At 43.4% G+C, this 25,615-nt stretch overlaps 1 protein-coding gene across 10 annotated transcripts; it reads right to left on the reverse strand.

The window, feature by feature from the left end:
* Positions 1 to 1,625: 1,625 nt before the first annotated feature.
* On the reverse strand, positions 1,626 to 25,452 carry tnk2b (tyrosine kinase, non-receptor, 2b). Of its 10 annotated transcripts, none has more exons than XM_088396928.1 (19): positions 24,516 to 25,452; positions 20,143 to 20,315; positions 13,331 to 13,508; positions 13,173 to 13,243; positions 12,788 to 13,060; positions 12,565 to 12,717; positions 11,988 to 12,151; positions 11,250 to 11,369; positions 10,380 to 10,506; positions 10,079 to 10,225; positions 9,664 to 9,758; positions 9,368 to 9,562; positions 9,057 to 9,148; positions 8,404 to 8,526; positions 7,779 to 8,176; positions 6,010 to 7,137; positions 5,505 to 5,600; positions 4,189 to 4,319; positions 1,626 to 4,063 (listed from the first exon to the last, which is right to left on the reverse strand). In XM_088396928.1, exons 3-19 carry the CDS (start codon positions 13,491 to 13,493, stop codon positions 4,057 to 4,059), a joined length of 3,483 nt encoding a protein of 1,160 aa, XP_088253054.1. In that variant the 5' UTR covers positions 13,494 to 13,508; positions 20,143 to 20,315; positions 24,516 to 25,452; the 3' UTR covers positions 1,626 to 4,056. The 10 variants fall into 10 exon arrangements, with proteins under 10 accessions (XP_088253054.1, XP_088253056.1, XP_088253055.1 ...); XM_088396930.1 differs by lacking the exon at positions 24,516 to 25,452 and adding an exon at positions 24,372 to 24,503; XM_088396929.1 differs by lacking the exon at positions 24,516 to 25,452 and adding an exon at positions 21,170 to 21,257.
* Positions 25,453 to 25,615: the final 163 nt, after the last annotated feature.

Genomic DNA, 25,615 nt, shown 5'->3' on the forward strand with positions numbered 1-25,615 from the left:
AATTATAATTATAAAGTGATTGCCGGTACATAGAGTTCAAAATTCGTCTTCATCGTCGCTATTTCCGAAAAGCGTTTGGCGAATATTTTCTAAGTGCCAACGGCTCTTGCGCCATAAAGAGTCCGCCTCGGCTGGTTCCCCATGTCGGCCACCGCAAGTGAAAATTCGGCCTCTTCCCCTGGAAGTCTGGCCAAGTTTGGCGAATATTTCCAAGTGCGAACGACTCAACCGCCGTAAAGTGTCCGCCTCGGCTGGTTCCCCGTGTCGGCCACCGCAAGTGAAAATTCGGCCTCTTCCCCTGGAAGTCCGGCCAAGTTTGGCGAATATTTTCCAAGTGCCAACGACTCAACCGTCGTAAAGTGTCCGCCTCGGCTGGTTCCCCGTGTCGGCCACCACAAGTGAAAATTCGGCCTCTTCCCCTGGAAGTCTGGCCAAGTTTGGCGAATATTTTCAAAGTGCGAACGACTCAACCGCCGTAAAGTGTCCGCCTTGGCTGGTTCCCCGTGTCGGCCACCGCAAGTGAAAATTCGGCCTCTTCCCCTGGAAGTCCGGCCAAGTTTGGCGAATATTTTCCAAGTGCCAACGACTCAACCGCCGTAAAGTGTCCGCCTCGGCTGGTTCCTCCGGTCGGCCAGAACAAGTGAAAATTCGGCCTCTTCCCCTGGAAGTCCGGCCAAGTTTGGCGAATATTTTCCAAGTGCCAACGACTCAACCGTCGTAAAGTGTCCACCTCGGCTGGTTCCCCGTGTCGGCCACCACAAGTGAAAATTCGGCCTCTTCCCCTGGAAGTCTGGCCAAGTTTGGCGAATATTTTCAAAGTGCGAACGACTCAACCGCCGTAAAGTGTCCGCCTTGGCTGGTTCCCCGTGTCGGCCACCGCAAGTGAAAATTCGGCCTCTTCCCCTGGAAGTCCGGCCAAGTTTGGCGAATATTTTCCAAGTGCCAACGACTCAACCGCCGTAAAGTGTCCGCCTCGGCTGGTTCCTCCGGTCGGCCAGAACAAGTGAAAATTCGGCCTCTTCCCCTGGAAGTCTGGCCAAGTTTGGCGAATATTTTCTAAGTGCCAACGACATTCATTTAGACATGGCGATTGAATGTTTACGTACCGGTAGTTATTGTCGTTGCTTGACGCGCGATGACTCGCACATTCGCTCAATAGCCAGTACTTCCCCCTAGCAGTCATCGTCGCTGCCTGGCTTTCGATGTCCGTTATTGAGGTGAGACTATTTGAAATTGTTGCTGAGGATGCTGTTAATGCGACGAACGCTTTATAATGATTCAGTTTCTCGCTGTTTGATGAGCCTGACGGACGCACACCCACGCACAATGAGATGCATGAGAAACGCCCTTGGTTACCATCACATTTGAAGCGATGAATACGAAGTTAAATTTTATGACTCGGTGTATAAGTCGAGGTCGATTTTTTTCGGTCGATTTTGGATCGAAAAAGGTCGACTAATACACCGGCAAATACGGTAATTTTAATAATTCGCTCCATGAGAGCTGATAGAGTGAAATGTGTGATTTACCAGAAAAAAATAAATCCTAATCCAGGCAGCATGATATCCCAATTAAGCATTCATAAACTGGAAAAAAGAGGTGGAAAATAATTAATTCTTTAGTAAAAAAAAAAAAAATACATATGAAAGTCGGCAGCATTATCTTCCCATGAACATTTCCATCAGCCCAAGAGGGAAAAACAAAACCATGTGTTCAATTGCCATAAAAGAAAAAAAAACTGGGAAGCAAATACATAGAGGTACAAATGAGGCAGAAATGTCAAGTGTAAAAGGAGAGGGGGGGGGGGGGACAGCACAACAATATAAAAGACATTAAAAATCTGCATAAGATTTACATAATAGAGTTGTTAAACACAAGTGTGACTTGATGGTCACACCACAAGGTCCATGTCAGTCCTTCAAACACATCTACAGCAGCTCCGTTTCAAAACAAACACCCCAAACGTCAGGTAGGTGAGAAAGCTGTGTGCAAAAAGGACAACTTCCTTCTTTTCAAAAAAGGGAAACTTGTCATTCCAAACGCTTGACACAAACATGGTTCAACAATTTTTTTTTTCTTCCTCCGTGCATCCAAAAGCACGTCATGATAAGCACACTATTCAAAATATTTGGAACGCGTCTTGACATCGCAAAGTCTTTGTGACTCCAGTTTGAAGGCGGTCAGCATTCAGACATGTCACGTTTGTCAGAAGCAATCATATGGTGTATGTGAACATCCATATTTTGAAATGAGGCGCTCCGATCGTGATGGGTCAATTTCCATGGGCAAGTAAGTAGGTGATCGGCAAATCAGCAAATGTCCATCATTGCCTATCACAAAAACGATTGTACTTTGAAGCCAACGAGAAACTCACTCTTTGTTTGCGGTTTTTTTTTGGTATCTGATTCATCCATGAATTAAAAAAAGACAGATTAAAAAATTATTAAAATAATCAATAGCGAGCCGCTCTCAAATTGAAAAATAATCACGTATAAGATTCAGTATCAGTGGCATGAAACACTGATCGGAACACCCCTACCAAAAGGCGGATGCAGGCATATTGTTTGTTTTTGGTTGACCGCATGAAAGTGAATTTTATAAGCACCAAGTATTCTACAATCTCTTTTATTTCCTTTTCTCTTTGAACAAAAGACCCACATGTTTACTATATGCATTGAGCTAATATATTAAGAACTGGTTGTTGAGGGATTTGACTGAAAAATGAATCTGAGGTTTCACTATGTCAATTGAAGCCCCTCACCCGCCCAAGAGTGGCTATACAGTTTAAAAAAAAAAAAAAGAAGAAGAAATCGACACTACCCTATTCAAATTCCATGAGGCCAAGATAAATCCTTTCAAAAAAAAATTCCAATAGTAAACCAAGAATGAAAGTAAAAAAATAATGCACAAGCGTGCACAGCCTCATAACCGAGGATGTGGCTTTATTCACATTACCAAAAACCGTCCCAAAAATTAAATTTAAAAAAAAAAATGCAATAGATGAATCTGCAGGTGCAGGAGTTTGACCTCTAATTAACGACAAAGTTTGTTTGTGCTTCACCTGTTGAACAAGTTAATAGTCAGACTCATGGCGGAAATGTTTTAAAAGGCTATATCTTGGTCTCATTTTTTTTTTTATATCACAAAAAACTCATTTGAGCGGAGCTGTGCACCAATTGTGGTTTGAAGTAATGAGCAGGCATAAATGACAAGGTTACCATTATTAGCATCTATTATTGGCTGCGCAGAGTTCCAGCAGACTTGGCGGGGAAAAAATCTTTCGAAAAGACTTCTGGGAGCTCATGAATATGATGTGAACTCTTAGACCACAATGACCACTGATCTTAATTTGGAATTGAAACCAATGGCTCTTTGTGTTGTATTAGATTTTTTTTGTCAACTGAGCTCAGCAGCCAGTGTTCCCTGTGCCTTTTTGATTAACACAAAACATGAATGTATTTCTTGTACAATGGGGGGTTGGGGTTGGGGTTAGGGTTAGGGCGAGAGACCAGAGACAAAACACTCTCTCCACTAATTGCAGCATTAATAGCAGAATTTGACAAGACACACAAAGCTAACAGTGGCTGAAAAGTAGGATTGTTGACTCATACAAATTCTTAATAAGAGGAGCAATTTCTAACCAGTCCAAATATGACGAGAATTTTGCAATACAATCAAATCCACTGAAGTTAAGACGTTGTGTAAAAATGTAAATAAAACAGAATAGAATGATTTGCAAATCCTTTTCAACTTCTATTTAAAATGCAACAGGATACTCCATGTTCAAACTGATGAACGTTGAAACACAAAATATGACCGAGACCCTGCCTGGACTGTTGCGCAACTGAAGTTGTACATCAAAACAAAATTTTTAAAAAATATATCAGTTATCATTGTAGTCTGTTTTTGTTTACATTTTACAAAATGCCCCAACTTCATTTGAACTGAGGTTTGTTTTTCATACTAAAGTCACAGTCTGAAGGGTCAGAAGATGGTCCAGAGAGGTTTTATTGAGAAGGAAGTTCCAATCAGAGCTCCGAAGCCTGAGATGTTCCCTCACAGCCTGGAAACATGGGGAAGCTTTGAATTAGATTGGTGGGTATATTTGTGTTTGTGTTTGTAAATAAATGGAGAAGATACCGTTTATACAGAGTTAGCTAAAGTTCCTACGAGCAAAGTGAATGGTACCTTTGTTGTGTTGTAGATTCATAGCTATCCAACATTTGGGTGCCGGCAACCTCCAGGTTCCAGTCACACATCTCCAGCAACTTCAAACACTCAGGCCTGCTCCTCAGTCCCAAACAAAACAACTGCTCCACCTACGAGCAAACAAAGCAGCCATTGAAAATCGGAGCAGATTTTTTTAATAGTAGCACAGGACAATGGAAGCCTGCAAGCACATTCTCAAATTGCTTAGTCCAAATACACAACCATTGTTTGGATTGAAACCAAAACATCTTGATGGCCATTTTCTTTATCTTCTAAACTTCTTGATGGTTCTTATCAAACATTGAATTGCTCCCTTGCCGGGCACTCACGGCTTTTATTTACAGAAAGTATGCTGCGCAGCGGTCGCAGACACAACAAGAGAGGAGGGAGGGAGGGAGGGAGGGAGCACATCAAATAGTGCATTTACAACCTGTTCATCACAGTCACAATGGTCTAATTTTCCCAGAAGGATCAACAAAGCCCCGTAATGGCCGAAGCGGAATCCACTTTAAAACAAAAATGGCCAACATCAGCTTTCAATGACGACCTGATAGCAGTTACAGTTACTGTACATCAAAATGTTATTACTGGAAATGCCAAAGGTTGACCTGGAATGCACCAAAGGGGGAGCTGCAAAGCACTTGACCAGCGAGGGCTGCAATTACCTTACTGCACCAAAAATATTACCTCCATTACCCAAGGCCGATATTTTAATGGATTGTAATCACTGGACAATACACAGGCTGTTAAAAAGTTTTGCTTCTTATGTGGGAACTTTGACGCCGTAGTTCTGAGCAATAATTTAGGTCTGAAATGTAATTGCTATTTCCTTGTTAAAAAGTGTAGCTTTTGATGTGGGAACTTTGACTCCATACGAGTTTTGAGCAATAATTTACGTCTGAAATGTTAATGATATTTCCCTTGGTTTTGTGTAACCGTCAATCATGTGAGGTGATGGAGGGGAAATATGAAATAGACTGAATGATGGTAGCCATCAGTTTGAAGAAAAAGCATGAATCATTCACTGTCAAGGCCATATCGGCAGGATCCACCCCTCACGTTATCGGCCAAAATTATGACGGGGATTGCTGATGAATGTAGAAGGCAGGTAGTGATTGGAAAAGAGCAATTTAGTTTGAAAAAAAAAAAGTGATTTTTCGATTATCTTGTATACCTTTCTGATACAGCATAAGGAAACTTCAGCCAAGAAATTATATATAAATATATATACACGTACGGATATATAAAAATAGAATGAAAATTCTGTCTTGCATATTAGTAATACACGTTCTTACCTTCAGGTAATGCACAGCTTTCTCAATGTTCCCATTGTGGTTCTGGAGGGCAGTTTGACACGCTTCGATCGTCACACCATGAACTGCCTCTTGCACCTGCAATCACCAACGATAATATACAATTGATCAATAACAACAATAACCTGATGGCAATATCTTAAGTGTTATTGTGATTAGCGTTGCGCCGAGAACCAGTACCGTATTGTGCAATTTAGCGAGCAACGAGTGACACTACCATAATACCACGTAGCGGCAGCCAAAACACACACAAATGACCTGAAGTGTTTAAAAATATGACGTTTTTTTATGTATTAAGTCTGTACTATAATGCATTGAACACGAACAACATGACCACGATGACAGCAGCGACACAGGATCATATTGTACGATTTAGTTTTCCAAAGATAATCAGGTTTGATAGTCAGACAGTGAGTTATTCAATAGAAATAAGTTTGTTATTGACTTTGACATTTCACAAAGTCAAGCAAATAAAAGTTCGGATTACCGCTTTGACTCTGTCAGCTGAATTTTCCAATCCGTCTGTCCCGGGACAGTAAGCGACGCCCGCTGGTGTTGTCAGAGCCTCGGCACAAATACCAGAGAGGCTAACTGATGTCTTCAGTCCTGTCCGTGCTCCAAGATTGCTGGGGAAATTCGTCTTCAGCTCACCCAGCGGGGCAATCCCCTGTCCCTGTCCCTGAGCCTGCGCCTGCAAACTTCTGAGCGGCATGGGTCGCACCGTAGCGGTGTTAGCTTGCCGTACGCGTCCGTCCCGGGCGGTGCTGCCGGTCAGGCTCTCGGCCTCCCTGAAGAAGCGGTCGTATTTGTCAAGGTAGGGCGGCCTCTCCGGCAGAAGGTAATAGTGAGTGTTACTCACTTTCCGTCCATCGCGGACTATGGGGAGGATGCAGGGGGCCTTGTTTACAAAGTCCTTCCCCTGCGCCTGGATCACTTTGGGTGCAGTGTATTTGGGATTTGAAGCAAAGCTGTGCGTAGTAGGCATGAATTTACCTGGAGAGGTGGAGAGGTAGGAGCTGTAGGTGTGCGGGGGGGGGCAGGCGGTCAGGGCAACTGCTATGCTGACGGGGCTGACAGAGTAGACTCTCTGCTGCGGTGAGCCCACCTCCAGGCTTTTGGGGCTGGGAGTCCTGGAGCCAGGCTGCGACAAAGGTTCCCTGGGAGGGATTTGCGGTGGCCGATCCTGCTCCGAGCTTGAAACGTCACCGGTGAGGTCGGCCGGGCTCGGGGACAGAGAGAGGTCCCGGGACCAACGAGCCGAGGAGTAGTCGCCCTTTTTAATTGGTCGGGGGGGAATAGGGACACGAGGGGGGATCTGGGGTTTATTCTCAGCGTGCGCCTGCAGGCTTGAGGCTGAACTCGGGACATTGAGCCTCCTCATGCACTCTTGCTGGAGTTCCTGGAATATTTCTTCGGACTGGGAGAATGAGGTAGTTGGGCCTTGGCTGTGCTTGCTGGGGAGAAAGAGGTTATCCTCCAGGCAGGGTTTCTTTGTAACTCTGGAGACACGGGCCACGCCCCCCGCTTCCTGTCCACAGGGAAGCTCCTCCTCTGGGATGGCAACATTCTTCTGCTCCTTCCTGTGCTCTTGCTCCATGCCGTTGATGGAACTCACCTAAGATGAAAACAAAATATCATGAAAACTGCATGAATAGAGTTACTATTATTATTCCACTAGTGAAAATCCAAATGATGATCATTTTATTCTTTAACAAGAAGCCCAACGGCAACGTTTTCAACAGGTGCCTGCTCCGTAAATCCATCAATATAGTATATCCGAGAATGTCTACTTCTATACTTTTCTGTGACTTCCGGTCTCTCTGTAGCTCTACAATTAGGACACTGACACTTGAAGATCACTTCTCTCTGAGAACATCCTGCAATTAAAGTCTTGTTGAAGACTAATTAGAAGGCATTTTGGTCACAAAAGTGTCAACAACGTGATGAATTTCTGGTTTTCATTTCTAGTTGAAGCAGCACATTTTAGTTACATATCAAAAACGTTTTTTGGGTTGTTGTTTTTTTTTTTTTGGGCCATTCAGCTCCTTTGCAGAGGACCGGAAGTTGTGTGTGCAAACATGTAAAGAAAATATCCAAAAATTGTTCAAAATATTAAAGAGCGGTAAAAGTAAGCCTTTGACGGGTAAAAAGACAAGGCGTCTTAATTTTGGATTACGACTGAATTTAAAGAGGCCGTTATTATTCGCATCCAACACGCACTCGGGCGATGGATTGTAGTAAGAGGTCCTACCGCACCTCCATATCGTCTTCATCTTGGGCTACGTCGTCATACGCCGGGGGCGGGGGTAAAGGCCGTGCATTCCAGTCTACTACCGGTGTGGGGTGAAGTGGGCGGGGCAACGACTTGGAGGGACTCTGAGAAGGTGTTCTGTCCAAGAGATTCTCAGCTTTCAAAAACAGCTTTGCAACGCTTGGGATTTCAACCGCAGGTGTCGGGGAGGGTGCGGGCGAGGGAAAGTCTTCCCCAAAGTCAATGAGGGACGCTTCTCTCCCAGTCTTGTCAGTGCCCCGTTTGGAAGACGAGACCCGGGCCGTCGGTCGAAGTTTCACACAGCCAATTTTCCCGAGTGACAGTCTCTTCAATTCGGCAGATGTCAAGTCCTCATCCTGATACACTGCATCATAACAAGGCTCTGAGGAGGAACGTGCAAAATAATTCATTACTTTTGTGGGACTGAAAGATGAGTTCACACCACCAAAAAAGAAAAAAAAAAAATGCGTGGCACATAGCTGGGGGACTTGATGGCAAGGTTCGGTGAGGGGAAGGAGACAAACAATGACGTTATGGAATTGGAAATAAAAGTAATGGGAGAGTCATTGCGCAAGAAGAAAACAAGAGAAAAAATACATGAGGTGTTACCTTTGAAGAGTGGAGCTAGAAGGGAACAGAGAGGGCAGGAGCAATGGGTGAAGAGCTGCTGAGAGAAAGCAGACTTACTCTTGATTACCACGCTTGGTTGAGGAGGGCGAGGAGGCGGCTCCTCTGGAAACAAAATACAGCCACCGCAGTGCAAGGAACAAGGGGGGGGGGGGGACAGCAAGTACATCAGAAAAGATGCCATTTGAGTTCAAGTCAGGAAATAAAAGGATTTTTCAGAATTTCAAACACAAAGTATATATAGGATAGTCACAAATCAAATTAAAGGTCATCATTTTACAGGACATCTGGACAGGAACATCAACTTATGAATATGATGGTAGGAACAGAGCAAGATCTAAATAAAATTAAAGAAAAAACGTTGCCGTTTTCTTTTGGATCCCATTCACACCTTCAGACAATTTAATATCTCCAATGAATCTACCATGCACGTTTTTGTAACGTGTCAGTGTCCGATTTAAGCCAGCGGTAAAGCCACACATGACTCAACTGATAAAATAAAACATTACAAGGATTCAAATGAATGCTGTATAGAAATACTACTGTTCAAGTAGCAACAAAGTAAAAAAAACAATGATAAAGACACCAAAATGATCATCAGAAAATAAGTGATGGTCACGTTATCATTGACTCACTTTTGGCTCGCCCGGGTAGCTGAGTGGGCCGAGCTGCACTGAGGTCCAAACCGAGAACATCGGGAGGATCCATCGGATTCCCAAGATACAAACTGGGAGGGAGGGAGGGAGGAGGGGGCATAATTAGTTGAGCTAGGGCCAGGCAGTCATGGTCAGAAACTATAATGAAATACTGCCATCTACTGGTAAAAGCCTCACAGTGGGTCTTTTGTGGTCAATTTCCTGCTAATAAAAAGTGCACCTCATAAAAAGTATCTTTCGAGACCTAATTCAAGTGACTTGTTAGCCATAAAACAAGAAGGAGTCTTTACTCATCGATCTTGTCCGGGAAGCCCCAGCAGCGATGAGGGTTGGCATCCCCGTGGCCGGTGTGGATGAAGCTGTTCTTGAGTGGTCGGCTGATGTCGTGAGCTGACAAACCTGCCACTGAAGTCACCACGTGCCGGGGAAACTGTCCCACTTTGAGGGTGCGTTGGTTTTGACCTCGCCACCAATAGTTCTCGGCTCTGAAATATTTAACAAGGGAATTATCGGGGAATTGAAAAGACAAATGATTTTTTTTGTATTCAACACCTGAAAGAAGAAGAAAAAAAAAAAAGGCTCTCACCTCCCCTCAATGATTGTGATGACATCATCGGTCTGAATCAGGAGCTTATCTTGCTCATCAAAGTCGTGCAGGGCACACATGTCCGTAGGCATGGTCTGAAACACATCCGTGCACGTCAGACACACATGCAAACGAGCACCACGGCATATTGAGGCAGCATCAAAATGTTCAAAATAATTGACACTAAAGAGTGTGGGTTTATCTGTGCATTACATAATTACATGCATATTTATCATCTTCAGGTATCATCTTTTAACAGGTATTGCAGGGATTGTCCGCTAGGTTTCGTTAAAGATACATTTCAGTAAAGAGAATCCTCAAACTTGACATTCTCGCTAATTTTCTCTGGTATTGTTGAGCGTATCAACCCCCCGAGAATGCTGAAGCGGTCGCTTCCGAAAAGCGGCCAATTTACCTCAAGTAGGAACTCCCGTAGGGCTACAAAAGCAGGTCTGTCATCTGATTTAGGTGCCCAGCACTGCAACATGACGTTGTAAATATCCTGCGGACAGTCCTCTGGCTTAGGAAGGCGTTCGTTTTCTTTATCAATTTTATGCAGAATCTGGAAGAGACAAAGAACTTGATAAATATACAAATATATTGCAGCATTTAGGATTTTTCTTCTTTTTTTTTATATATTACAAAAGAAGATTATTTGTTCCGCAAACACATTGACTGCTGAACTGAAATGTTCCTAAATACACATATCGATCTACCTGGCTCCCATTGAGGCCTAACCAAGGCTCCTGGCCTTGGGTGAGCATTTCCCATAGAGTCACACCAAACATCCACGTGTCAGTAGCATGAGAAAAGGTTCTGGTCTTCAGACTCTCAGGGGCGCACCTGAGGTACAGAAAACATATATTTTTTTAATTATCATATAATGTCCGATCATATTGTTTATTTGCAAGAACCACATGGGAGACAGTATGCCCTTTGAGCACTTGCAAGTGGCGAAAACGTTTGTCACTGTGCATACAGCGATGTTCCAACAAAGTCTGACTTGATTCTTGCAAGAGAGTATTTATTGAGAGAAAACAGGGCGGGCGTGAGAATGGAGAGGTTTGGTGAACCCCTGGCCTCTGGTCAAATCAGAGCAGGGGGTGTTTTATGACGCTGGGGGAAATAGAACAACTTTGATTGCTTCCTCTGCAGCCGGTCAATCAGTTCAAAGGATCTTAGCACTTTGTTCTACTACTTTGTTAAGACAGGACACGTTTGGTTCATCATTATAGTCTACTTTCAACATAATCATACGATCAGAATAATCTATCAACCCTAACAAATATAATGTAATATAATATAATAAAATATAATATAATATAATATAATATAATATAATATAATATAATATAATATAATATAATATAATATAATATAATATAATATAATATAATATAATATAATATAATATCCATCCATCCATCCATTATGCAAACTCCACACAGGGAGGGCTGGAGGTGGAATCGAACCCACACCCTCCTAACTGTATATAATATAATAAAAATAAGATCATATTTGAGTCTAATAAATCGGATCCTTTGCAATCTGAAAGCTCATGAGCTCTGATTATTGCTTTCACTCACCATGCAAAGGGAACCTTGCGGTGTTCCTGCATGATATAATGCTCATGATTGTTGGGTAGTGCCCTCATCAGGCCAAAGTCGCCAATCTTCACTCTGTGAGCTGATGCCAGTAAGATGTTCCTGAACAGAAGAGTCACATATTAACCCCAGAGCTCTGCATCTTGAATGAAAGTTCTACAGTGCTGAGAACATTCTCTACTCATTGGTATGCAATTATACCGATTATGTATTCTGAAAGTTGTATGCTGCATTAAGTAGCAATATTTCAGTAGCTACTAGGAGTGGGGGGGGGGGGGGTTCTTTATTGTAATTTAGAATGTATTGTCCATCAACAGAAAATGAAAGGTTTGAACCATGGCACGCCTGTCTGCAATGAGATACATCATTTACGCTGACATCATACTAAAGTATGCCAAAACAAAAAATAACTTTGAAAATGAGTGGTGCCTACTGAGGTTTTTCAATTGATTCAATCTGGCCAAGAGCACCCAATATACCAGCCAGCAAGTGACTCATTTAGTCTGTGGGCCAAGTCGCCCTGCCCTGTAATAGTCTACAAATGTCCGGGTGGAGAATTGAGAAGCAAAGTCTACAGCCGTAAAATAACGTCAGATGCCATAAAAACAATTTGGAAGGGAAAATACGAGCAATTAAGTCCAGAGTAGATGAATCCCACCGAAAAAAGATTTGAAGGCGCGCAGCCCGCCCTGCCTGTTAGAATCAAAGTGTTGACTGTACCTGGCTGCCAGATCCCTGTGTATAAAACGCCTCTGCTCCAGATAGGCCATGCCGCAGGCCACCTGCACTGCATACTGACACAGAGTGTGGAGCAACACAGGGCCTTGCGGATGGACGGAGCGCAAGCGATCCAGCAGAGAACCGAGCGGCGCCAGCTCAGTCACCTGGCACGTGGAGATGGAGAAGAAGAGAAACTCTGTTGAAAAATTAAACAGCAACTAAGGCACATTGGGCTATTAGAGAAGGAGCACGGGAGCTTATGTTGACAAAAGCAGGAAGGCTAGAAGTAATGACATAGCTCGTAAACTATTTGGCAGTGGAAGGTAGCGCCGTGTTGAAAAGGCAGAAATGCCAGTGGCTATTTTCGCTTCCCCCCCGCCCCGGTTACACTTGCTCTCCTCCCTTCCTGTTTCTCCATCCTCTCATCACTCTCACACAAAGGCCTTCAGATGCCGGAGCAGATTAGAAGGCACCGTAAGGTCACGTAGAGCGAGTCCGACATGCGTAAGTGTACGTGTCGATGTATGTTTGCATGGTCCTGCCTCTGCGAGCGTGATTGATTCTGTGTGTGCACTACCATCTTCATTGGGTGTGTGAGCACCACACCGTAGAGGCGAATGAGGTTCTGGTGATCCAGCGAATGCATGGCGTTGACCTCGCAGATGAAATCCTCCAGAGCGTCGGGCTGGCTGAGCACATCGGTCTTTAAGCACTTCACAGCTACATTCATCTGCAAAGGAGGACACAAACATAGTTTCCCCCTACGCAAACATTTTGGTGCGTGCACAAAGGCTCCTCACCAGCTTTCCTGCAGGAGTCAGCCACTCTCCTCTCTTCACGACGCCAAAAGAGCCATCCCCTAGCTTTTCCAGAAGAGTCAGGTCCTTCTCTGAGATGAGGCAGGTCAGAGCCTGTTGCTGCTGGCCATCAAGAGGAACATCTCCAGCGGGATATGCGGCCAGGACCCCCTCCACTAAGCCCAGCGGAGGTGTGGAAGACAGCTTACGGAAGGAAGAGGTGGGCTGGCCCTGCTGGGGAAAGTCTCCCCCATCTGGACGCTTACCACTGAACACCTAGCGAGGCATTCGGAGAACAACACACTCAATCCAAAATCTGCTCAATGTAACACTGGCGTTGAAACTGGATGTGTGTGTGTGTGTGTGTGTGTGTGTGATGTGTGTCCACCTTGCTCATCCAGGACTTGCGCTTGCACATTGCTTTCCGCCTCTTCACAGCCTCCCACAGTCTTCTCTGCCCTTTTAAATCAAGAGAAAAAGATCGTACATCACACCAATGGAGAAAGACAGAAAAACACAATTGAAAGAATATCTGCAGTTTCCCACCAGGTCGACCCATGCCAATCTTCTCCAGGTCTTCATTCTTGACGTAGTCGAAATGGGAGAGCCGTGTGACATTGAGCTCGTCCCTGATCCGCAGGAAGTACTGCTGCAGCTGGACTTCTATCAGCAGCTCCAACAGCCAGTCTGTGCCTTCCTCGCATTCCATATTGTTGCCCAGTTTCTGAATGAGGAAAGTACGCCTTATATAGCTGTATCTGCAGATACTGTCCATCATCTACAATCATAATATATGAGCCCAAAAAGCCTTTCCCATGAGTTATAGGCCTTCACGTCATCCCACGCAGTCAACACGTATGCGTTACTTCACCACACAGGGAAGAAGATGCAACTGTGTTTCCTGCCTGGCCTCGTTGCACAGCCGTGTCAAAACGAAGGGCTTGGACAAAAATAACCCTCTCCGACTGGCTGGCTGGAATATTGTGATGCAACAAGGGCTGCAATTTGCGCTGATTGTAATCATCGGTTGATTAATGGGTGAGTTGGATTGACAAACATGTTTGAATCGTTTCCATTCCTTTATTCAAAACAAGACACGATTGCAAATGGTCAGTGCAGAAAAGGCACAGACAGTAATTAATTATGACTCAGTTCCTGGTTTGGTCCCTCACACGTCGTTAAATTGAGAACAAAACGTTGAGCACTGTTTTCCACGGTCACAGCAGATTTTGCAAATGTGCGTTGTGGGAAAACACAAAGCTAATCGGTCTGCTTTCGTGGGAGACTACTGAAATCTGTTGAGGTGAAATTCTGAGGATTGGAACCCTTTTGAATGATCAAAGACGTTCAATCCATTTGATAATTCTGGATTAATCACGTCTCACACAACACTGTGTGGGGGCAAAAAAAAAAAAAAAGCACCAGCGCATTACCATCCAAACCAACTGTGACTAACGGCGTAAGGAGTTCCGTAGTTTGGGGCTGCTTTGACGCTTCAGGGCCTGGACACACTGTTGTGATTGATGAGAAAATGAATTCATATGCTTACCAAGACATGAAAGAGTATGCCAATTGGAATTGCTCGCCAATTGAAACTCATCAGAGTGTGATGCAACATCACAACAGCCCAAACCACATAAATAAATAAATAAATGAACAACTGTTGTGCAGTTTTCATCTTCAGAGCCACTTGAAAGAACCCTAATCAGGCAAATGTACAACCAGTGAGTCCGCAGATTAAATATAGATCTAGAAAAGCACACTTTAATGACTTCCTAAGGATGTCGACTTCCAGAAGTAGCACACGTGACAGAATAGCAGTTCTTCTTCCTCATGGTGGTGGAGAAATGTACACATTGACACAAACGCAGAAATACAAAAGGCCAAAGTCATGACCCGTATCAGCTAGATTCTGCAAAAAAAAGTCTCCATGAAGGTCCAGCTGCATCACTCTTTCCGACTACACGAGCCAAACAAACTTACTCGATACGCATGAAAGTGTGCCAGGAACGGCAATGACTTTCTCAGCTTGTCAAAGCGTCGCATCGTAAATTCCTCAGTCCGTAGAAGTCGAGGAGGCAAAAAATGGCGCTTTGTGGTATCGGCGTGTCCTCCAAAGCATCAGAAGAACCTCTCTGCTCCCGTTCCGAGCTTCCCGCCGTCTGAAAGAATGCGTGGACCGACTCCCGAGTTTGGAGGCACACGGCGTCTCTCGAAATCCACAACATTCCATGGCAGGCCAAACCCTCTGAAAGTCCGTTCCACTCACTCATAGAGTCAGGAGAGACATTTCAGTGTGCAAAATAAAACGTGGACTGAGCCAGTGAACCTAAATTTGTAGAAGTTCACAAATGAATCCCTCCTCCCTGTGCCCTCCCTCTAGGTCTGCGAAAGTCTCTCTCCTTCTCTGGCTGGCTCGCTCCCAGTATGACTCTGCATGCTACTGTCTGCTTTTTCATTCCGCCATCCAGCGTGGGGCTAAAAATAGGCATTTCTTCTCCCTCGGTCGGTCAATCACCCTCCAGTAAGCCAGACAGACTGGAGGTATGCAGCCAGTCAGAGTTTCATCTTTTTTTTTTTTGTGCATCATATCTCAGAGAAAATAACTCCCTCTTGAGAGCACTCTTCTGAGATGCAATATTTCCTGCTTCTCATCTTCGAAAAATGTTCTGTCTCTCTCTCTCTCTCTCTCTCTCTCTCTCTCCAATTTGGCTGACTAAAAACAAACGCTTAGCAGCTACTTCCTAACTGACGCAAAGCTTCTTTCAATCCAATCAATCGATTCAATCCAATCGTATAAAGTGGTTCGGTTGAGAAAAACAAAATATATAGTATGTGTAAATTAAAACGTGTTAATTACGCAGAATGAGAATATTTGTCCATTTTCGCACAGTGTTAGTCACTTAAATGTTGACCAGAGGCTGAGATGTACCCAAGTCAAATTGCTTGTTTGGCATGCTCAAACATGGCCAATAAAAATTCTTGAGAATGTGACAGGAAAACAACCAAATAGCAGCAAAAAAAAAACAACTACCATGAAGTTGGTTCATCAGGATGCAACGCAAAGACAGTAATAGCAAAAAGATTTCTCCGATTTGGTGATAGGCGTGGATAAATTGCCATGACAACACAGCAATCCACCCATCTGGCAGTAACATGGAGCGTTGCATTTACATCCACGGCTTGAATATCAGTGCAAGGAATGCATCACAATGGTGCCAGCTGCCTCATCACTAAGGCGATTGGACCAGTGAGGATTACTTGAACGGTCAGTGTCAATCTGCTGCTGCAAACTAGTGCCACTAGGTGGCATCAAATCTAACGCCAAAACTACCAACAGCAAAAAAAGCCCAAACTTGACAATGACAAAGAAATATGCGTCTTATTCCTCGTTAGCTGCAGGTAGTGAACTCAGAGCTAAAAGTCAGGGTTTTTTATTCACCCATCTGAATCTTCCATCGACCTGCCCTCTGCTCTCTCATCTTTACATGATCAAGTGTCATGGATAAGGAGAATAAAATACAACTTGATCTATACGGCGCCTTTTACAACAGCTGCATCATGATGTACCTCTTCATCATCATCATCGCTTGCGCAGCGGCAATCAGATTCGAAAGTCTCCTGCAGCCGCTTGTACTCTGCTGTCTCCCCCATGGCAGCACCTTCGCATCGGGTTGATATTTGCTTCCGCGTCCAGCCAGGCCAGCTCCAGTTAAGTAGTCCGTCAAAGCCGGCTCAGTCCGCTAACGTCTTCCTTCTGCTTGTCATCCAGTGACCAACATTGACTGCTTTTGCATAGCTTGGACTTTGTTTATATGCTGCGCTGCGATAGTCCCACCTTCATTGTGGTCCTTGTTTTTGGTTGAGTCAGCTTAGACAAAGAGTTCATGGTTCAGTGGTAACGGCTGCGCTCACTGCCCAGGTGCTGGCCTTTGCAATCGCTGATTTGGTGGAGCATTCTGGTGAGCTTGGGAAAGGCAAACATCTACAAATGCAAAATGGAGCCACAAATTTGGCCTTGGCCGAGCTACAGAATATCTGAAGATGAATAGAAGGTATGGTCCCGGCGCAAATGTGCCGTCGGGGATATGAACTTCCTGGATGGTTCAAAGCTGATCACATTCATCTGGTGGTCATTGTTCAGTCCGCACATAGAAATCACTCACTTGGCTGGGTTGGAGAGCTGAAGTCAGGAGGCTATGTGTGCCACTGAAAGTTGGAGATCCTAAAGGCTCCATTTCCATGGTTGCGTCAAACTCGTCTTTGACACCGTCCCTCTGGCTCGTCCATTGAAATGTTGAAGTGCTGACGTACGGTCTTCTTTCATATCCAGCAATGCTCCGCTCTCCATTTTTGTCACGAGCAACGAGTCATTTTCTGCTTGCCTGATGTACGACGGTCCAGAAAGACACAAATACAGCCTGGGGCTATTGAACGCCGCTTTGACTTATACAGTCTTCCTGATTGCTCGGCCGATTGATAATCCCATGTTGTTGTTGTCGTCCTCTCTTCCCTCCTCTGAATCGGGACCGCTTTAACCTGATTTCCACACCCCCCGTTGATTTGGTGGGTGGCAGCTTCCTCCATTAGCACGGCAAAATCCCCCCGCCAAAGTCAGCATCGATCCATTTTACGGGCATCCTGATAGAGGGGGCCAATGGCGGCAAGGCAAGTCGCGCATGAGGGAGAAGGAGGCGGGACAAGAGGAACAGGATCGGGAGCCCGGAGTTAATCTTCCATCCGAGAGGGATAAAAAATAAAAACCCTTGCTATGCTGCTTTGTGTGTGCGCGTGGGTCAAAAACACCTCTCCCGCAGCCGACCATCTGGGTCTGCACTGAATGAACATCTGGATGTAGATGATCATAGAATAAAAAAAGGGTCATGTGTGTGCGTGTGCGTGTGCATCCACGTTTGTGTATTTGGATGCTGTGTTTGTCTTTCCCAAGTTATACGAGTTGAAATGACAGCACGACCCACATGAGACTTATTTGGCTATTTACTATTTCCCCTCCTCAAAGTGAGGCCAAATTCCCTCCCTCGTGTTGTCCCTAGTTTTGTTGATGTCCTCAGGCGGGTAATTTACGGTTCGCTGAGCAGCATTAGCTTTTTGCTCCCATTTCATCTCTTGGCTCTGCTTCTCTTTGAGCTAACGTCACATGAGGACCTCACTTTTTTTTTTAATAATAAAAAATGAGAAGTACGCAAAACACAAATATTGACAGAATTTGTTGTCTTTGTTTTCTGGCATGCGGTTGAAAACCTACATGGGTGATTCTTATTGGTCAAGCTGTAGCTCAGCCAATCAGGTTTGGTGTCAAAGGTTTACATCTGGCTGCATCAGCTACATCATTGCATCATTTTGTGACGTACAATCTTATTTCTACATGTACATACGTACATGACGAGCAAGTCAAGTTCGAGACGTTGAACGCCATCAAATCATGTACGACACTCTGACGAAGGCGGAAGAAACCGCCGAAACAGGTCAGGTCATGAACCTAAAATAATCTGTTTGATATAAAAGTGATTAAAAAAAGGAAAAACAAGATGAACTTAGTACAACAAATCATGTATGGTTTCAACAACGGCTCTGTCCACACCTCCATCACCAAAACTCTTGAATCTTGACTGTACCCACTAAACCCTAGCGTTTAGTCCTTGATTCCACACTTGACCAACTGTCGTTGCGAAACCTGGAAAACCTCTTGAAGCAAAAATCCTGGGGGCCATCTCCAATGAACCCAACAGCTTGATTTGTCAGGCAACTTGAGCAGAGCCTGTTAAAACATCGAAACGCCTTCTCTTTCCATACGATGGCGCATCGGAAATGTTATCGGCGCAGCTGCTACGTTGTGAAAAAAGCCCACGCGCCGCTTTTGAAGCAAAGGTGACGAGCAAATGGAAAATGGACCGTTGAACGATTGAAGTTCAACGCCCTAATGATTTCATTTACAATGCAGAGCACAGTCGGAGTTGCTGGCAGAGATTTCCACTTCAGCTCCATGTGCCTGCGTATGATGTATGCTACAAAATTCTCCGCTCTCACGCGGTCTTTCTAGGAAAGGTTGAGCGTGGGAGGTGTTGGCTTTCCCGTGCCCCTTCAGGCTCAACAGGTGGGATTTAAGTGGCGCTCTGAAGCCTGCTAGCCAGCGGAGGGCAGGATTAGGGGGACAAATGTATGACCGGAGAGCCCCAAAGCCTCAGCTATGTGTGTTTATGCCAAGGTCGCAGGTGATGAGCTTTGCAAGTCTTCAGGAGATGAAGCTCTCTGCGTTTCACTGCCATCTGGGTGCCTGCATGTTGGTCTAGGTCATGCAGAGGGTTTAAATAATAATAATAATAATAAACTCACATAATAAGAAAACAATTCTTCCCAGTTCAAAATAATAATAACGATAATAATAATAAATAACTGACTGACATAATTAAAAAAATGCTTCCCGGTGCCAAAAGCTTTCCCGTTGTGTGTCAAACACTATACAGCGGGTGTGTCGTGTGTGTGTGTGTGTGTGTGTGTGTGTGTGTGTGTGTGTGTGTGTGTGTGTGTGTGTGTGTGTGTGTGTGTGTGTGTGTGTGTGTGTGTGTGTGTGCGCCGTGATATGGTGTCATTCACGTCACTACAATATTGCATCATCACTCTTCTGTCCGTGTACACGTTCATGTGGTCAATATGCAATCTGCAATTCCGGGCCCCACTCCCATGAGGTGAGTGACTGAGCAGAGTAGAAGATACGTAAGAAGGACGACAACACATTGTGGTCTTAAGATTGCACTTTTCAATGAACATACTGGGGCTGAGAAAAAAGTGGAGCAACAATGGAAACTAGTTGATGAGTTTAAAAAAAATTAAAAAAAAAAAGGTTCACATATTTAGTATAGGAAGAAATTAGTACAGCAGTGGGCGCTATTGTGTGACAGCCGGATCTATGTTCAGGGTTAAAATAACACTGTCCTGCTTCTTACATGACCCCCCCCAAAACACACACACACACACACACGCGGACTCAGGGAGGCTCCCTTTCCTCCTCTGTCTACTCTGTCAGTCTGAGCCCCCAAGGCCCTCCAAGCATTCAGAGACACTCAATGGTACTGCTATTTTAGGAGCTTTCAGTCGACTCCATGATGTCCACATCCATCCATATTCATCTTTTCCCCATTAGCATGACACTGCTGTGTTTAACTGCAACTTTGTGAAAAGTGAGCTGATTCACACATTTAAAAGAAGGCATTCTGACATGGTGACACAAATCATGTACAACACAGTGCCCACTTCACCTTCTTTGAACTAAGGTCTTGTAGACACAAGCATTGTGTGAGCATGACCCACAAAGATTGTGACAAAGAAAAGATTCTTACCTGTAATATGAAGGCCCGAAAAATGCAGGTGTCCGCAACAGATGCTGATGTCAGGTTGATGACAAAAGGTCAGACAAACTTAGTCAAGGCCCCCAATCCATTTGCCCAGCTACAAGGCCGCATGGTGATTTCATCTTCATTCATTGGTTAAAAGGAGTCCAGGTGTACATTTCCTGAAAATAAATTTAAAAAAAAGTCTGATAATTCTAATATAAACTAAATTATACATCACTAATTGTTGACAGATTTTTACAAGAGTAGAACATCTAACTAACATAGAAAAAAAAACAGTAAATTGCATTTAAGCTCACTATTTAAACCCTGCTACATGAGAGACTATACTAGACTTTCTAACAAGCAAGCACAAACGGACATCATACACAGCTAAGCAAATGCGCACCGGATTAAATAAATAAAACGAAATTCTATAAATCAATAAATTTACCTTTTGACATTTACTCGCACGACTAAATGTAAGGGAAATGAGGTTTATTCAAGAACAGACAACAAATCCGGACATTTCAAAAGCGGCCGCCAATACCACCTAAATTCCACAAGGTAGTGCCAAAGTAAAACTTTTACCCCTTTTTCACTGTATTCCATAACGTACTCTAAAAGTCCAGTCATATGTTTTTGTTGGAAATTTTGGAAAATTTCCTAGTGAGCGTGTGCATACAGAAAGCAAAGCAAAGCGTCACCCCAACGCACACACACTTAAATACTCTAAGCACATCGTGACAGAGTGTTGACAAGAGCAGTTATTTGCTCTGCATGACTACCTCATAGCCGATAACACAATTTCCAGCGCTGGATATGAATTGTGTTGACATTGCTCCAATCTAAGTCTGCGGGCAGAAATGCCAGAGTGATTGTGAATGAACGAATCCATCCGATTCACACTAACAAACCGGGACCAATACCGAATAAAGTCGATAAGTCAAAAATCCCACGAGCTGTTGAAATACCAAGTTTACTTCTTCACTAGGTTTGCTCCACAAATGAAGTCTTTGTGTGAGGGAAAACACACCCGGAATTGTGTACGCGTTGACACAGTGCAGAATTGGACACACTCCGGATTTCATGAATAAATACAAATCATCTCGTATTCATGAAGTGAAAATGTCCACATGGACCTTTTATGAACACGAGTGAGTCAAAAGCAGTCAGCTGCAATGTCACATAATAGAGCTCTTTTATGCAACCACGTCAGTGGGCTGAACAGGAAGAAGGTCCTTTGTGATTTTAGAGCCTTCCCTGACACATGAACACACAAATAGTTCCAAGACCCAAAATAAGTCAACAGACAAACCAAAACAGCCACACAAAACACAAATGTAACAGAGTGACTACTGTGCTGATTGGAGTTACAATAGTAAAACATTTTAAATGTCAAAATTCAAAGTTCAGAGTGGAAAAAATTCACACCGGTGTCACCAATGACGTTAGAACACGACAAATCCTGCTGTATAACATTATATATACCAGTTAAGACATTTTACACTAAGAGTGCCACTGTATAAAGTTTGTAATCCAAACCTTGAAAATTGAAACAACTCACTTGCCAGCAATAGGAAAAGGTGATACAGGCAGACAATTTGCCTTTGAAAGTGGATTGAAACCAGCTCAAGAATAATGTGCCTACCTCTCATGTTCTCTTTTATTCTTTCATTGCAGTCACTGCTCCAATTTTTCCAAATAACCATGACACCTCTCAGCACAAAGGCTCTCATAAAAAAGAAATTAATCTAACAAACACAACTGAGTGACAGCTCAGCCCACTACAAACTGTTTAATCTCAAGAGCTAAGAAATGCTGGCATTGATAGCTCAGTTCATATAGAAAAGTGCTGAGGAAAAAAAAAAAAAGAAAGACTGGTGGTCAAAGATGATACACTGTGGGAGACGTGAACATTATCCGCTTTCTGAAAGTCTCGACTGCAGGGAGTCCTGTCGCCTCTATTACTGTCATTGACACCGCCGAGGCAAGCATGTTATCATATAGCAGAAGCCCTATGAAGAACGGATGACATTTTAATATCCTCATAAGAATGATCTTTTTCAGAATGCCATAAAAACGACTACGAAAAGTAATACGGCAGAGCCTTTTTGGAATTAATGTTCATTGTCGCTTTGTTTTTGACAGAATACAGCATCTTAGCATTTCCGAGTAACGTCGGTGGTATGTTTTATTATTATTAAGTTTCACCACAGGAATGTTTTCGAGTCAGTTTGAAATACAGGACAATGTTTGCTTCACGCAGGAAGGAAGTGCAACTCTGCGGTCTTTTTTTTTTTTTACCTCAATTAAGAAGTTGCATGAGTTGACCCGACTACACAGCTGATTAGGAGCAAAACATGAAGCAATATTTTATCCTTTCAAATCAGAAAAGTCTGCGAAAATAGATGGTAGGTCGCTGCTGTTGAATTTTTGCTAATAAAATTGTTTGACTTACGTAACATCACATTATACACCGGGACTTTTGTGACTGACGGTTATTCAGTAGATGGTTGCTGATAAGAGACAGGATGACAAGCAGATTAGTGTTTCCTAACACTTGGCCCATATGAACTACTGAAAATGTTTAATATTAAAAAAAAAGGGTGTATTTCGGATTGTATGACAATGGCTCTCAACCAGCGACGAGCAGTCTTCCTACTCTTCAGAATTTGAAACAAGGCACGGGTGAATTGACTGAAAGCATCCCGTGACAAGCAAATGAATGCTGAGGCTGTTCATCTCGAATCAAATCAAGCCTCAGTGAGGAAATTGAGAAAAATGACTGACATGGTGCCAGTGATTGTGCTTAACTACCTTTATGTCCCATGATGGCCAGTATTGGCTGTCTCATTTCAGTAACTAATGGAATGTCCTATAAGTGACAACAATTGGAACGGTGGAAACAGCGAAATAGTTTTGCACCATTTTGCTACAGTTCCCTCAAAACGGAGCCAAAAATCAATTCCGTCATCAATTTGTTGTTCATCAAACGGATACAGCAACAGACGAAGATATGAGAATAAAGTGGAATTTGCCCTGTCAGAAGACAGTGAGGCAATTGGATTTTACAGTTTAACCATAGCAATAAAAATGACCATTACGTGCAAATGGATTATAGAATGCAAGGAAACAATGATAAAAGCATCGTTATTACTTTGACTGATAACGAGGGACATTACGTCAACTTGGTTGTCAGCTTGAAGACGTGAAAATGATGTGTGTGATTTGCAATAGCAAGGCTGGGCTGAGCTGAGCTGAGCTGAGCTGAGCTGAGCTGAGCTGAGGGAAAGGAAGGAAGGAAGGAAGGAAGTAGAGAGCTTTGTTCTATTGCCCTCAGGCATTGTATTTGATAGGGTCACATCAGGAAGTCATAGCTAATGGATTTAGTTACAACAAGCAGGAACAAGAAAATATCCCAAAGGCCAAACTACCTCTTTCTAGGTAAAAAGTGGTGGAACAGAATTAATCAGTTTATTATAGTATTTTCAGACATAACAAGAGCAACATGATACGTATATATACGTCAATATATACCATATTTGAACACCAGACTAGATCTTTGCTTAAATGTGCAAGATCACTCCTGTCACAAAGCCTACTTGGAGTTTTTGACTTGGAACGACCCAGGCTGATTTTTTTCATGGGATTTCTGAAACTCAAGTTTTGCATTAACTCTGCGACGGAGTATTTGAATATTAGATTAATCTCACGATTATTTTATGGATTGTTAATCATATTCAAATACATGTTTTAATTTTTACACCTTTAATTAAAAACAACACCTCATTTAAAATTGACAGTGTCGAAAGCAAATCAATTATGACTCAGTTACTGGTTTGGTCTATGACATGAGCAAAAACAAAATGGTGATCATTGTTTTGTTGTTCTAAGAAATTGGTGAAATTCTAATGAAAAATATTTCAACGACGAATTCATTGTTGAACATACTTAACAATGAATGCGACAATCCGCCAGTTCGTATTATTTGTTGCATCTCAAGTTTGCCTGTCAAAACATACTCGCTTGTATAGGATTCATTTGTTTCAGCATGCCCATCGCCCAAAGAAGATTGAATGCTCCGGTTGATCCGGCTCTTGCAACTCTTAATTGCTTTCTTAAAACTCATTTCAAAAGTGACTTCAATCTACAAGTGTGACAGATTGTAAAGTGTGCCAAAGTGCTGTCGTCGATTTATTTCACAACTCAGTATACTGACAGCAGCGCTCACTCACCTAGCTGTTGGCGATTGGCGTCCCCTAAACTTCAGGTGGGGTTCTTACAAAGTACAGCTGCAGCGCGTTGCACGACTAATCAATTGCCAATTGCGTGCGTCAACACGTTTAATGCCAGTTGCTTCTCTCGACGCGTGCACGTACCTGTCAATCTCAGCTCGTGTCACTTGTCAGACCCTGTTCCGGCGTGCCTGACAGCCCGGCACGCCTGCTGCATCCAAACTGACGACGACTGAGGCGGCATTGGAACGCTTTCAGCGGTCGGACAATGCTCGAATATAGTCGCTGCTCAATATGTAGAATTGTTCTGCTGTTCGTAATGAGAGTCGTGTTCCAAAAAGACAGAGTTGCAGCGGCGAGCGTCTCTTCTGAGGCGTCTTTGTGCTGCTCAAAGATCGCCCTTAAACGGCGACAGGTTTCACACCGTCAAAGATTTATGAACCTGAATTCAGTGCCCAATAGGACATTTCAACATTTCTTTTCGACCTACGCATCATGTCAGCATTTCATAGCAAATGCAAATCATACCGACCTCTTATTGTTTTATCTTATATTATTTAAGCGTTGTTTGTAACCGGAACAGAGTGAGATGTCAAGTATCCGTGTACCTTACTTCTGATCTGTATTCACGCTTTGGTCCTACTCTTAAAGGAACATGCCACTTTCCCTTTCGGGTTATACTGAATGCAGCTCATTTGATATTTCATTTGTATTTCTTCTTGCGCTTTTATTTAATGAGACGCGTGCGCGGTGTGAAAGTGGAGTTTGACTAAAATTGTCAACAAAAAAAGAGTGGCTGTCCAAGAATCTAAAATAAGCCTAGTTTTTTTTTCTCTCCCTTTTGCTATAATTTCTGTGAATAGTGATAATAATGCTAAAACCGGGCTTCCTTTCCACGTTGAAAAACATGGACGACTGGCTGGCTCCAATTCACTTAACGATGACACTACATTTCCCCCATCCATTTTCAATGGCGATTATCCCTGCGAGGTCGCGCGTCAATCATTTTCCAGAAACAACATCGTTAACTTTGTCTCCATCATCATTTCTTTCACTACCTTGCAACTACAAAAATGAATATCACTCGTTGACATCTCAGCTTGCATTGACTACAAATGATGAGGCCTCCAAATAAAAAGTTATTTCACGGATAAAAAAGAGAATATGTTTGAGATTCATGCATTTATCCACATGATTAGACTCAATCATATTCCAAGTTCAAATAGGAACATGTGTGAGGTTTT

This window comes from Syngnathus floridae, chromosome 14, assembly GCF_059516105.1.
Source record: "Syngnathus floridae isolate MCC-2025c chromosome 14, RoL_Sflo_1.0, whole genome shotgun sequence".
Classification (NCBI taxonomy): Eukaryota; Metazoa; Chordata; class Actinopteri; order Syngnathiformes; family Syngnathidae; genus Syngnathus; species Syngnathus floridae.

What these genes read in the sequence shown, in the direction of transcription:
- tnk2b (XM_088396925.1), bottom strand. Translation starts at nt 16,438, where the DNA reads ATGGGGGAGACAGCAGAGTACAAGCGGCTGCAGGAGACTTTCGAATCT. An exon ending in GATTGGCATGGGTCGACCTG is followed by an intron (nt 13,244 to 13,330) that starts GTGGGAAACTGC and finishes TTGATTTAAAAG; the next exon opens with GGCAGAGAAGACTGTGGGAG. An exon ending in CACAGGGATCTGGCAGCCAG is followed by an intron (nt 11,370 to 11,987) that starts GTACAGTCAACA and finishes TCTTCTGTTCAG; the next exon opens with GAACATCTTACTGGCATCAG.